We start from the raw sequence: 13,840 nt of genomic DNA on the forward strand, positions 1-13,840 counted from the left end.
CTGGGTACCCTTGAAATCAGGTCACATGGGTGTTTCTGCACTTACAATAAGGGCAACCCTGACTCCAATCTGCAACCGTGGACCATGCTTCCTAAGATAGTATCCTGGACTCTGTTGTTGTAATTAGGTGCCATTGTGTCAGTTCCAACTCATAGTGACCCTGTGCACAACAGAATGAAACAAGGCCCTGTCCTGTGCCATCCTCACAATTGTTCCTATGTTTGAGGTCATTGTTGTAGCCACTGTGTCAATCCATCTCATCAAGGGCCTTCCTCTGTTTTGCTGACCCTCTACTTTACCAAGCATGATGTCCTTCTCCAGGGCCTGGGTCCTCCTGATAACATGTCCAAAGTATGTGAGACGAAGTCTCCACAAATACTTAACAATTAACCCCCCTTTTGAATTGAGGATACATGTAATGATCAACACTCAAAAGGTATGCAGAGAAAAGTAATTCTCCCTCCTATCTGTGTCCTACTGCCATCTAGTCCCCCTTTGTAGAGGCAACCAATATTTCCAGTCTCTTGTGTATTTTTCAGGAAACCCTGGTGGCGTAGTGGTTAAGTACTATGGCTGCTAACCAAAAGGTCAGCAGTTCGAATCCACCAGGCACTCCTTGGAAACTCTACAGAGGCAGTTCTACTCTGTCCTATAGGGTTGCTATGAGTCAGAATCAACTCGACAGCAAAGGGTTTGGTTTTTTTTTTTTAATGTATGTACAAACACAGTATATGTTTATAAACAAACATATTATGTGTGCATATTCCCCCATACATATATGCTTTGGAAAGTGCATATACGAACATACTATATGTACATTGTTGGGTGGTTTCTAAAATAAATCCATTCTTCCTTTTGGTCATAGATTTCTATTTCCCTCTTTTTCTTCTTTCTTAATTGTCCTCTGGTTTCTTCAATGAATGGTCCTCACTGATAGCTACAGCCCATGTCTTCAGTCAAAAAGAATTTTTCCTTAACGGGAATTTCAACTGTCTTGCAATTAAACTACATTCTAGGGCAGCTGCTGTTTCCATAACTAAAAAAAGAATATCCTAAAAAGTCATATACTGTTTATCTCTTTAAATTTTTTTTTTTTTGCAACTGACAACTTGGACTCATGCTTGGTACTTATAGACACCTGAAAACCCATTTTTCTGTATACTTTCTAAGAATGACTCTCACATGTTTCAACATGGGCTTAGTTCCATTAGGGCTTTTTGTCATCTCAGCAGTTTAGGGGCGTAATTCAGTTGACTAATTCAGGGGGAGCTAGGGCTAAGGGAGAATAGGGCTTCCCTTTTCAGGTGCTGAAGGCTTCTGCTACTTTCTACATTCAAGTCTAATGCTTCTGATGCTTGCAAGCATTCTGCTCCTCTTTCTCAGGATCCGTAGTAAAATCTGATGCCCACATCCACCAGGGTGATCAAAGAAACGGCCATGTTGGGGCCGCATTATCACTAACAGAGAAACACCAATTCCAACTGTCCCTGCTGGACATTGGTGCTCAAGCGACCCTTACAGAGAGCTCCACTGGGCTATAGACAACAGAGTTTCCAAGGGGTGAGACCTGAAGATCACTTGTTTCTCGGAAGTGGATCTAGTTCTACTTATAGCTGAAACACCTCTTGAGCTACTAACCCTAGGAAATTGCAGGAAGCCATATTGCCTACAAATGTAAGTTTTAATGTCACATAGCACACTTTCAACCTTAGATCTCTAGATATGAAAAAAAAAGAGAATAGTATGCATGACATGTATAAAGACGTGCAGTGAATAATTATCTATTACAGATCCTATCCCCCACCAAAATATTATGGTGAAATGTATTTATTCACATTGGGAAGAAATTCAGGATATAACGCTAGGCTCATTTTATTTTCAAAGAAAATTACATTAAAACAGATAAAGACTTTGTTTCAAAGAGAGAGAAACAGAACTAATGCATTTTGCCCAGGTTTGAGCATTTCATTTTACTTATTTAAAAGCTTAATGCTTCGAGTGGCATTTTCAAGATACAATAATACTGACAAAGAGATATCTGATAGGATGAAGGAATGACACCTTGATCAATCAACCGAACACTAGACAAATCACCCAAGTGGGGAAAGAGGCTTCTCTGTTGACATAGAATCAACATTTACCGTGGTTTCAGAGCCAGGTAATCGTGAATGGCCATAGCTTGTGTTTTTGTCTGCATGGAGGATTTCTAAAATTTATGTTTTGACAAGATCTGACCCAGGTCTCTATGGATCTTATACATGGAAGGCAATTGGCAGCTCTGAGTCATGACTTTGTTTTTACACTGGTGCTTTGGCACATCAGAAAAGCTATTTTTTCTTGTAGTTTCTAAGAATGGCTCTCAATTATAGAACCTAAGTCTAAATCATTTCTGGCTCCCTTTTCTGGCTTACATATATGCCCATATATGGCTTATATATGCCCATTATGACATCTTTCTGAGCCCATCAGGGATAGAGAATAGATGTGCAATATTTTACTGACTTGAAAGTATGCAGAAGAATTCCTTCCAACAATAAAAATTATGCATATGTATTTCTTTTTCATGCCAATTCATGGCAGCAAGGAAAACAGAAATATTCTTATGTTTTAGAAGGCTTCTCGAAAAACCATCCACTTATCTCAGTGGCCCATATTTGACTCTTTTCATTCTTGTGGGCCAATCTTGCTCTTCTGTTTTCTTTCTTATGATACTCACTATTATTGTTGTCATTGTCATCGTCATCATCATCTTTATTGTAATCATAGTTCATTTGTTTTTTGGCACTTCCAAGGAGCTTGTCACTCTTTTAGATACAATCACAGTTCCTGATCACCGTTCATTTCTACATACTATATAAAAAAAAAAAAAAAAAACAGTGCCGTCGAGTCGATTCTGACTCACAGCGACCCTATAGGACAGAGTAGAACTGCCCCATAGAGTTTCCAAGGAGCTTCTGGCGGATTTGAACTGCCGACCCTTTGGTTAGCAGCCGTAGCACTTAACCACTACGCCACCAGGGTTTCCACATACTATATAAACTTCTTATTAATACATTGCTGATCAACCAGTAAATACTATAGTGTTCTTCCTAGCTCCCTCGTTGTTTCAAGTTCTCTGTTATCTCTCTTATGTATTTATTTTTCTCTTCAGCTCAGCTAACATCCTCTTTGCTTGCCACTGTGACTGTTGGATGATCCCTGAGGTATTCTCCCCGTTCGAGTTCTACTGAAACTACTTAGAAAAAGCAGTAATTTTCATAATTGATCTGTGTGTTCCTCTTTCTTGTCTTTGTCCCTTTTTTCCTCATTCTAGAGAAAAGAATGACCTATCTTCTTACACTACTATTTCCAGGTAATCCTAATGACATCCTTCAGAGCCCAAGAAGTCTAAAAGCTCAAACGTATACCTAGTTCCTGACTCGCGGAACATCACTTTGAAGTGCTCGACAACCTCTCCAGTAAAAGCCTGATAGGGGTGGGGTCCTACTCCACACTCCAGTTTCTAATTGCAGAACATCCCTTGTGAATCCCTAAGGCCTTATCCTACTTCCTATCAAGTTTAGTTTGGATTTTCTTTGAGCAAGATGTTTTATATGATTGGAACAACATTCCTTGCTAATTCTAAATAAATGTTGATTTTATTAGTAATCAAACAGTATTGTTTGGGAAAAAAATCTATTTATGAAAGGGGTTTATATTGGCTCCTTTTAAAGTTTGCTTTTCTTACCACTTTGAAAAATAATGGATATTATTTTTCTCACAGAGGAAATAAAAGAATGACAAAATTAAGGTTTAGAAGGTAAGTAGCTTTAAGTTAAGATTGCCACTAACCATGACAAATCATTCAGAAGCACTGATCAAGAATAAGAGAGTGAGAGGAATGGGTCTTGTACAGGATAGCAGGATAGTACTATATATGATAGTTTTTACCATAGTTTTCTGTTTTCTAAGTCATTATACAACAGCTTTTTAAAAATTCAAAATTGTTGTTGTTGTTGTGTGCTGTTGAGTCAATCCTGTCCCATAGTGACCTTATAGGACAGAGTAGAACTGCCCCATAGGGTTTCCTAGGCTGAAATCACTATGGAAGCAGATTGCCAAGTCTTTTCTCCCACAGAGCATCTGGTGGGTTTGAACTGCTTACCTTTCTGGTAGCAGCCAAGCACTTAACTGTTGCGCCACCAGGATTCCTTAAATCCAAAATAAGAACATGTAATCTTAATAGACTATTATTGGAATTTTTTTCTTTCTTTAAAAAAGAGTATTAATCCTAATTGGAAACCAATGTAATTTTGCCCGTTTAAGAGCCCCTAAAGGGTTCCATACTTTTATAAGTATATTAAAACTCATTTAAAAAATAGTCTTCTGATTATCATATTATGTTGAAGGTTCTGACCCACATGATTCAAAAAACTTTAAATTGATATGAATAAATGTACACTCTCATGGAAAACATACGGCTTTGGAAAAGATGACAGTGAGGGACTTCAGGTTGGAGGGGACCTTACACGGGGGAAAAAACGTGTTTCCCTTCCATTCCCTTCTCTGCACAAAGAGACCATTGTGTAACAAGTTAATGGTTTTCCTCTATGGCACGCACTCTGTATTCTTCCTCCCAAGAAGAACGGGAGCACATTTTCCCCCTTAGTAACGCTTTAGACAGATTAGAGGCTTCTCCACCTGGTTCCTTCCTTAACCAGGGCAGGAAAGAGAGTCTTCAGGGGAAGGAAAACTGGAGATTTGCCTTTGTCCCCTGGACAGTTTGTACCTACCAATTTTCAAACCAGGCATTCACTCATATTCTGCATGGTAGAAAGAAAAGATGGTTCAAGTAAAAACCAGAAGTTTGGTGGTCTTTTAAAGGACTTACATGGCGTTTCCCTCAATTGCATTGGTTTTTCTGATGGGGTAGCATTTTCTTGTTCAAGGCAAGCAGAGTTGATAAGAACCAAATAACCCCATATGGCTAGATACACTTGCTCCATACAGACCTAACTCCAAAGTCAAATTGTTCACCTTTGCCAATTCCTCTCTGAGTCAACTTTTCTTCCCTACTCACTCATCCCTAAAGTAATGCTTGTAACCTAAGCCTCAGTGCATGCTTGAAATCACTTGACTGTTCCAGGTGAGGTGTGGCTCAGGGACAGATAAGGAAAATAGAACAAATTCAAGAAAGAAAACTATCTCAGTATTCAGATTGTGTTCTTGGCTACCGTTTGCCTATAAATTAGATTTTCCCTGGATTCTCCAAATGTAGTCTCAATAATAGCTCTATTGCCAGTCACTTACGTATATATAGAAGTGGGTCCTGGGAAGCAGGAGGACGTTGTCCTCTTAGGTTATGAATAAACCTAAGCAACAAGGCTAACTGGAGGATAAGGGAATAATTATATTAGAGGGTAAGCACATTTATCTCTCCTTTAGTCCATGATTCAATTCAACAAACATTTATTGAGCACCTCTGATGTTCCAAGCATTTGGACCAGGAGTTGGGAATAAGTATATAATAAGGTACCTCCCTGCCCTCTCAGATAGAGCATGCGCCAATAAAACATAAATATGCAAAAGTACCATATTAGACATATAAAGTTCCATGGGAGCACCAGGAGGGATAATAATTTTAGTCTAAACTGATGAGGAATGTTTTACATCCAGGAAGAGCAATGCTTCTCAGAGTGAAAAGAATTGTGCAAAACGTTAAGTAATTGATCTCATATAAATAGCCTATGTAATAAAAGTTTATGAAAGAGTAACAATGTTCCTTGAAGTGGAGAGTTACAGGAGAGGCAGGCAAAACACAGTGAAGTTCATTAATGTTAGCCTTGAGTGGTGTTATCCTGTTTTCCTTTTATAAGTCATTAAAACGTCCCGAACTCAGGTCTTTAAATAGTGGATAGATCTCAAAAACATGGCCATGCTTTGCCAAACCTTACGTTCTTCTCATTCATTTATCCTTTAGATTCATGAGACATGTCATTTCCAAAGGGTGGCATTCCCGGGGTGGGGGGGAACTATGTGTAGAAATGATGGCTTATTCTATGTGGTCACTTAAAATAGCAAAGGTAACACAGTGTTTGCTTTATTACCCTTTTCACTTTTTTGATCTTTTGAAAAATTCTTTCCAGGAAAGGGGGAGTAATAGTTGCTATTAGACAAGTGCTCATAAACTTGAAACAATTTGCCATCTTTGGAAATCCAAATCCTGCTCAACCTTCAAGACATGGTTTAAATGCCCCCTCTCCATAAATAAAAAACAAAAACCAAATCCATTGCCATCGAGTCCATTCCTACTCATAGTGACCCTATAGCGACTGTCTATAGAACCCTATAGAACTGTCTCATAGGGTTTCCAAGGCTGTAAATCTTTACGGAAGTAGGCTGCCACATGGTGGATTCAAACTGCAGACCTTTCAGTTAGCAGATGAGTGCTTAACCACTGCGCCACCAGGGCCCCTTTTTCCATGAATAGCTTAATAAGAAATCGTCTCTCCATTTGTTGGAATCCTGTAGCATTTTATCTATACTTCCTCATGGTACTTAACGATTTCTATCTAATATTTTAAGTATTCATGTAACATTTGCTCTCCCCACTGAAATTTCTGGTGGTAGCATTCAAACCTGCTTCATCTCTCATTTTCCAAATTGCCCAGCATCGTTAGTATTTTGCTTGTAACTTAGACTCAAAAGCTGTTGAGTGACTGAGTAACTGTTTGAATGAGCAGTCCCGTTGAAAGCTGATTCTTCTCTTCTCACACATAGAATTTTATTTCCACTCTTGACTTTCAAAGCAATGAGCACAAACTTAATGTGAAATGGGATGAAGATGAAGATTTCAGGAAAATTGTACTCTGAACTTAGTTTAGTTGTCTCTTCTGGAAATAGTCTTTAAATCGAAAACACTTGATTATCAACATTCTGACTTATTTCTTTATGAAATGTGCCCAAAGCTGGGTATATTCAGAGGTGTAGCATTTAAAGAAGAAATGAATTTAAAATTTAGTTTTCATGCTCATATTTACCAATGATAAAAATTAATCAAAACTCAAGGGAAGTAATGCATTAAATTGCTAATAAGCAAAACCAAGGCAACGCTGGAATTGGTACATAATATATAGAATATAGGTTTCTCTTTTTATGACATATTATAAACCCTTCACAAGACATTATGTTAAATTAAATTAGGAAATAAAAGGCAATAGTCACTTAAAATATGTCTTCGAATATTAAGGTATCATAAAATAATTCAGTCATTAATAATTAGTTCCTATAAAATTTTTTCTAATGAATAATTTTCATCATAAAAATAAACCAAATAAATAAAAACATAATTTTTAGACTATCATTGTAATGTTAAACAACAAAACCCCCAAATTCTTTGGTTTGCTTCTAATTGAACAAAGAAAGTCTCCACCATGTTTGACACGTGCACTTTACAATTCTATGATTTTTGTTAATGATTTCAGATAAGCAATTAGAATATTTAAACAAGAGGAAATCAAAAAGTTCTGATGTTTTAAATTAGAGCCTCTTTTTTTTAAAATCAAGTTTAAAAATCAGACAGGCCTGGAAGTATGTAAAATGGTATGCTTTACATTGACATTTAAACTTCACTTTGTATGCAAATATTTAAAACCAATTCTGTAGCCACTGAAATTTGTATAAATCCTAGTACATGTTCATGCAAATTAAGTCCATCATTTGCTCTTGTATTCACCTCCAGCCATACTTCCACTTCAGATAAAATAGGAAATTTGGCAATAATCTCTGACACTAGCTTTCTTTGTGGAATAGAACACAAACAAGGGAAGTTTCCAAACTTATCAAGCAGCAAGTAAAATTTAAGATATTTAAATTGCTATTTCAAAAGAATGCCAAAAAAAAATGAATACCATACTTGCCATTTCCGTTTTGTAGTAAAAATCCGTGAAAACTTTTTTTTCAGAGTAAACTATTCGAACATCTAGAAGATTCCCCAAAGGCTTAACATAAGTTTAAGTGGAACCTACCTTTAAAATTTGGCCTGATTCTTGCATCGTATCCTGATGTCCTTCCCATTAATTTGTCCAAGAAATCTGAAGGAGATAGGGTCTGCGAAGGTTGTTTTCCAGACCTGGAGTCATGGTCTTTACAGACAGCCGTCCTAAACACATCATTAACTCTTTTAGCAACAATTCCATTTTCATCACCCTGAGATCTATGGCACACATAATATTTAACATCAAGCTTTGGTAAACATATTTGAAATATTAATTAAAAGAAAAAAATACAAACTCTTTGGTCAACTTCTGAACTTGTACATGTTCTAAAGGAAACTTTAAAAAATGAGAGGTATAAAGCCTGAGTCATATCTCCTAAGTTTCCAAACTTTAGCCATAGAAGGTTTAAGATGAAACAATGTGCATCATTTTAGGTTGTAGATTTTATGAACATATAGTTAAAGCTATTTCTTTCTAGAGTCACAATGAAGTGAAGTGGTAATTTTTAAAATTCCATGTGATTTTCTGAAATTCATTTTCCCATGACTTTGTAAAAATTGTTTGAGCATTTCAGCTCTAAATATAAACCTCCACTTTTTATAAGAAATAAGAAAATGGACAGAGCAAAGCAAACAGTGCAAGTAATTATTCTATTGCTTTTCTCACCTGCTAGATTCTATTCTAGCTGTCGACTATTAATAATTTCCAGTGTATTGTCTAAAAGAGAATCTTCACTTGAAATTTTAACTCCATTCTAAAATAGGTCAACAATGAGCATGTCTGTTGCTTCTATTATTTTATCAGTTGTTATTTATATATAAGCATTTGAATCGTTGGCTCTCCAATGAAGTATTCATGAAAAAGCACTTCAAAATCATTTTGTCATTTTCATTATCAGAAACATGAAAAGTTGATTGGAAAAATTCTCATATGATTTTATTTTCCTTTTAAAAGTAATGAAGGGCTTTTATAAAAAGAACACGTTTGGTTTGTAGTGAAATAAATTCTTTCACAATACGTAGTGGTTGACTGAATCCTGAGTCCTTCCCAAAAGTATACATTTACAACCTTTGTTTTCAATAGTTTAACAAACCATCTTGTTGATTCTGTCATGAAGAAAAGACCAAATTCTTGCCAATTTTTCAAATAAGTGGCATCAAATGTAAATGCAAAGATTGTATAAACGTTTAGTAGGAGTTAAAAATTGATATATCCATCCAGAAATGCTCACATTCCTATATGCAGATTCATCTGATTGATCAAGTATTATTTGATTATGATGGTAGTGGTGGGAAGACGATGATGATGGTGATTCTAATAAAACTCAGCCTACAGTTTTTCTTAATCATAGTAGGAGGTGTGACCCTGAAAGGAACATAGTGAGTTTTCCCAGTACTCATAGCATTATTGCTATATGCCATTTCTCTTGGTTCTGTGAAAAAACACCACATCATTTGGTGAAAATTAAATGGAGAGTCCTACACTTTGTTGCATGAACATCTCCTATCTCTCTGTCTTAGAGTCTCTGCCATTAGGATGGCTACTTCACTTACCAGCAATAATCTCATATGTTGTAGTACCAAGTGATTTGACAATTTTTTAATTATGTAGAAAATACAAGCATGCAAATAGTAATTTCTCATTTACTTTAATTGCACATACTCTATTTCTCATACATACATAAATTAAAAGATGTCATATTAATTAAATACTGGTAGGCAATTAATTTCCAAATATACTGAAAAGTATAATATAGTGGTAAAAAGAGATTTAATTTTTTTGACATTTCAAGAAAATGCCTGGGTTGTATTCCTCATAGTACACTTCCAGCCGCTGAAATATTATAGGAAACCCAAGTTGGCTAAGAATTAAGATTCCTTTATATTTTACATAAGATGACCTACTCCTGGCAAATTAATCCAATCACTTCCACTATATGAAAAATGTTGCATCCAATAATGCCTATAAATGACTTCCAGAAGAATTCAAAAGAAAAAAATTACCCTTACATAGAAATGTAAAGAGCATGCAACTCATGATACTAGCTTAATATCATATTGGCTGTGAAAATGTGTGTTGAAATGCATAGCGTGAGACCATGCATCATAAAACTTGTTTTTGTGGAAATTTACCACCCTCCTACCATAATTAAGCTTTTAAAACAAACAAAAGAAACCTAACTCTACTTTATCAAATTAAAATAATATGATACAAGTCATAGAAAAATAGATAACAATTACATGATATGTTCTCTTTAAAACAGTTTTCATGTAATATCAGCATGCAAAGTCGTTTCACCTACCTGAAGTGGTTTGTCTCTAAAAAAAATGCAAACAAGGCTGTCAAAATGCTCACTAGCTGCCGGTTCATTCCTGTTTCTGTGATGCTTGTGGAAAATATCCCAGAAATGATTCCAGAAAGAAGCTAGGACAAAGTATCTATTTATTGTCCAGACTCAAAATCTGGCAGGAATCTAATTTCCTTGAAAACCAAAAAGAGATTTGGGTTTGTACAGTTTACCGAGAAAAAACAAAAAGTGCCAGTCCTGGGCATCATGGTCAGGTCAAACCGAGGCTCAGGACCATCAGTTAGCCCAGGAAAGACAAAGCCTCAGGACTGGTGAATCCCCCAGCTGCTTCTCCTGAATAATAAAAATGCTGCTACCTTCATCGCATCACCATGCAAAGGGGGCTGGTGACAATGCCATGCTGGCTTTTGTTTTATATCCTTTCTATTTGGCAAAGCCCTTTCCTCTAGAAAATGTTCTCTTTTTGGAAGAAGTTGTAAATGAGGGAGAAAAAAGGACTCTGCGCGCTGGAGTGGGTGGGGGGAAGAGGGGAAAATTGCTGAGATCCTGCGCTGGAATGAGGGCTACAGAAAGAGACGGAGACGTGATCTTACCCAGCCTATAAATTTCAGCACTCGGACAGCTCCTAGCTCTGAAGTGCGCATGTTTCCTTTTTCTGTCGGATTGGGGCGGGGGTCGGGGAGAGTCATTCAAGAGGGGACGTGCCTGCTGTTCACTCAAAGGCAAAGAGTGACTGGTCATGCTGAAGGGGGTGAGATGACAAGAAGAGATAGAGGTCAGGGGGGAACGAAGAGGGCGTGGGAGACTGGGGTCTGAGCTCCTAGAAATGTGTCTGTCGATGGGTGGGTGGGACGGGAGTTTGAAACAAAAAGAAACGGGAATAAAGTCTAGGCGTGGGGAAAGGAAATTGGGAGAATTTAAAAGAGATAACAAGATTCGGAGTGCTGAAATTATAATAGGGGAGTGAGTAGTCGACTCCTTGCCAATGGAAGCCGGACGCAAAAGAGGAGTCCTGTGCTGAAGAGGAGGGGGCATTTCCTTGGCTTAGAGAAGCCCATGTGCAGATAAAAGTTCATGAAGATCGATAATTTAATTTAAAAGCCCTTTATGCCTTCCTCGCCTTCTGAGCGTTTAAGTTTGATTTTGGCCGCCTGTTCCCAAAGGATCCCTCTACTTCTGTACTAGGGAAAGCCCCTTGCACCGTGCTTTCTTCAGTGGCTCAAAACCCCTGGGCATCCTCTTCAAGTCACAGATTTGTAGAGGAAGAAAGGCAGTGAGCCAGCAGGGGGCAGTAGCAATCTTTCCCTGCCCTGGTTAAAGGTTAGAACAGGGCTCCATGTTAGAAATGGAGCAAGAGAAGGTGGAGACTGAGGGTTGAGTTTCATCTGCCCATTCTAGCTGTTAGTCACCAGATAGGGTCATGTAATAAAAGGTAAATGTTCATCTCTTAAATTGGCTACAGAGAGTAAAAATAGTGGAAGTTTATTAATCCAGTACAAAAGCATGACAGGTAACCCTGCTATTACAAATTAAATTTACAAATCTTATTATTAGAAGGAAACCCTGGTGGCGTAGTGGTTAAAAGCTATGGCTGCTAACCAAAAGGTCGGCAGTTCGAATCCACCAGCCGCTCCTTGGAAATCCTAGGGGGGCAGTTCTACTCCGTCCAATAGGGTCACTATGAGTCGGAATCGGCTCAACGGCGAATTTGTTTTTTTGTTTTGTTTATTATTACAAATAAAAAAGACGAGTAGATAACTCAAAGCAAGTAATTAGCAGCTACTGGTAAGGGAACATGAAAAATACATGTTCTATCATGAGGTAGAATTCACTAAGAGATGAGTAACCATCTTTTTGTCTGAGAAATATACCTTGTTATTCACGTCGGCACTTTACTGCAAGTCGGGATTTTGAAGCAAAGTAATATAATTAATTTTTAGTCCATTAATGACCAGCTTGCCCTTGAATCAGTTTAAATATCATAGCAGAGTAACAGAAAATTCCGTGCTTCTAAAAAGTAGAGTCTGAAGAAAAAACTGCAAGTTCTGGCCACCTTTTAATATAAATCACCTGAGGAAATGTGGACTCTGATTCAGCGGGTGTGGGGTGGTGCCTGCGATTCTGCATTTGAAACAAGTACCCAGCTGAAGGTTGATGCTGCTGATCCACGGATCACTCTTTGCATAGCAAGGGTCTATATGCCCTTTTATCAGATATCTGTCCCACCAAGACAGCTATTCCAAACAGTGAGAACATGGGAAACTCTTTTTAGATGAAATGCAGCAATGCCCAAGCATGCTGCTTACACACGAAATCAATTCTTTGGATGTGTTTTCTTAACTCTCAGAGCCTGGAAAAAGTGATTCAATTTAAAAAGAAAAACAGTGTGGTGTCGTGTGAGACATCCCTGGACTGCAGCTTCAAATCTGTTCACTTCCAAATTCATCCACATGGAAACTCTCAATCTGTTTTTATCTCCACAGTCCTGACCCCAAAATAACAGTAATTCTTGGAAGTATATTTTTTCAATTGGTGCTATACGGAAAAGTCATACAAGATTTTTTGTGTTCAGGTTTCCTTCCAAAAGAAAATATGTACGTAAAAGTAGAAGAAAATGATTTGTCCAAAATTTGTTTATGAGGTTGTAATGACACTTAAATTACAGGCAGTCCCTGGGTTATGAACATCCAACTTGCATGGAACCCATGGTTATGAACCAACCTCTGTAAAGCCTATTATATTAAAAATTTGAGGTACGTACAATGGTTCATAATAACAAATGGGTCCTACTTTTCAACATGCATCAAAACATTATTACTGTATTTTTATGTTAAAGATGTTTTCGTGTATCTAGAAGTGTTTCTTTAATGTTTTATATGCATAGAAAGGTACACTATATACTAAGACAAACATTTGACTAACTGACCTTAGATACAAACCATACCTAACTATTCCAACTTACGTACAAATTCGAGTTAAAGACAAATTTAGGAATGGAACTCGTTCATAATCCACGGACTGCCTGTAATGCAATGTTAGCAAATAATTTCTTTCAACAACAGAGTCAGAGTCATGCTATTAACCAGGAGTAGGGTAGAGGATCATGTGACAAAGGGAGATTCTGGCAAGCAGTCTGAAATCACAGCATTATATTGTTTTAGAGCTGGAAGGGACTTTAGAGAGAATCTAGTCTAGCCTCCTCATCTTGCTTCTCAGCTCTCCTCAATTTGGATTTCAGCCCTGTCAGTCCACAGAAAGAGCTCTCACTAAGTCTGCCAATGAATTCCTAGTAACTAAGGCCAAAGGATATTTTTCTGTTCTCATCTTGCTTGATATTTCTGTGGCACTTAAAGTCGTTGGCCTCTTCTTCCTTCTTAAGCACTTTCCTCCCTTCAGTGTGACACGGTGAACTCCTGGTTTGCCTTCTATTCTATTGCCTTGGCAAGCATATCCTCCCCTACCTGGCCTAGAAAAGTCGAATTTCCTAGAGGTTCTATTGTAGGACCTTTCTTCTCACGCTACACTTTCTTAGACAATAGTATGCAACATTCATAAC

General features: G+C 37.5%; 1 protein-coding gene across 2 annotated transcripts in view; it reads right to left on the bottom strand.

The window, feature by feature from the left end:
• The window catches only part of GLRA2 (glycine receptor alpha 2), a 204,100-nt gene extending 193,754 nt beyond the window's left edge, over positions 1 to 10,346 (bottom strand). For both annotated transcript variants that reach the window (XM_049871800.1, XM_049871798.1), the window contains exons 1-2: positions 10,279 to 10,346; positions 8,007 to 8,140 (exon numbers count right to left, since the gene is read on the bottom strand). In XM_049871800.1, the coding sequence (XP_049727757.1) occupies positions 8,007 to 8,140; positions 10,279 to 10,346 (202 nt within the window). The remainder of the gene's footprint in view (positions 1 to 8,006; positions 8,141 to 10,278) is intronic.
• Positions 10,347 to 13,840: the final 3,494 nt, after the last annotated feature.

Source organism: Elephas maximus, chromosome X (genome assembly GCF_024166365.1).
Source record: "Elephas maximus indicus isolate mEleMax1 chromosome X, mEleMax1 primary haplotype, whole genome shotgun sequence".
Lineage (NCBI taxonomy): Eukaryota > Metazoa > Chordata > Mammalia > Proboscidea > Elephantidae > Elephas > Elephas maximus.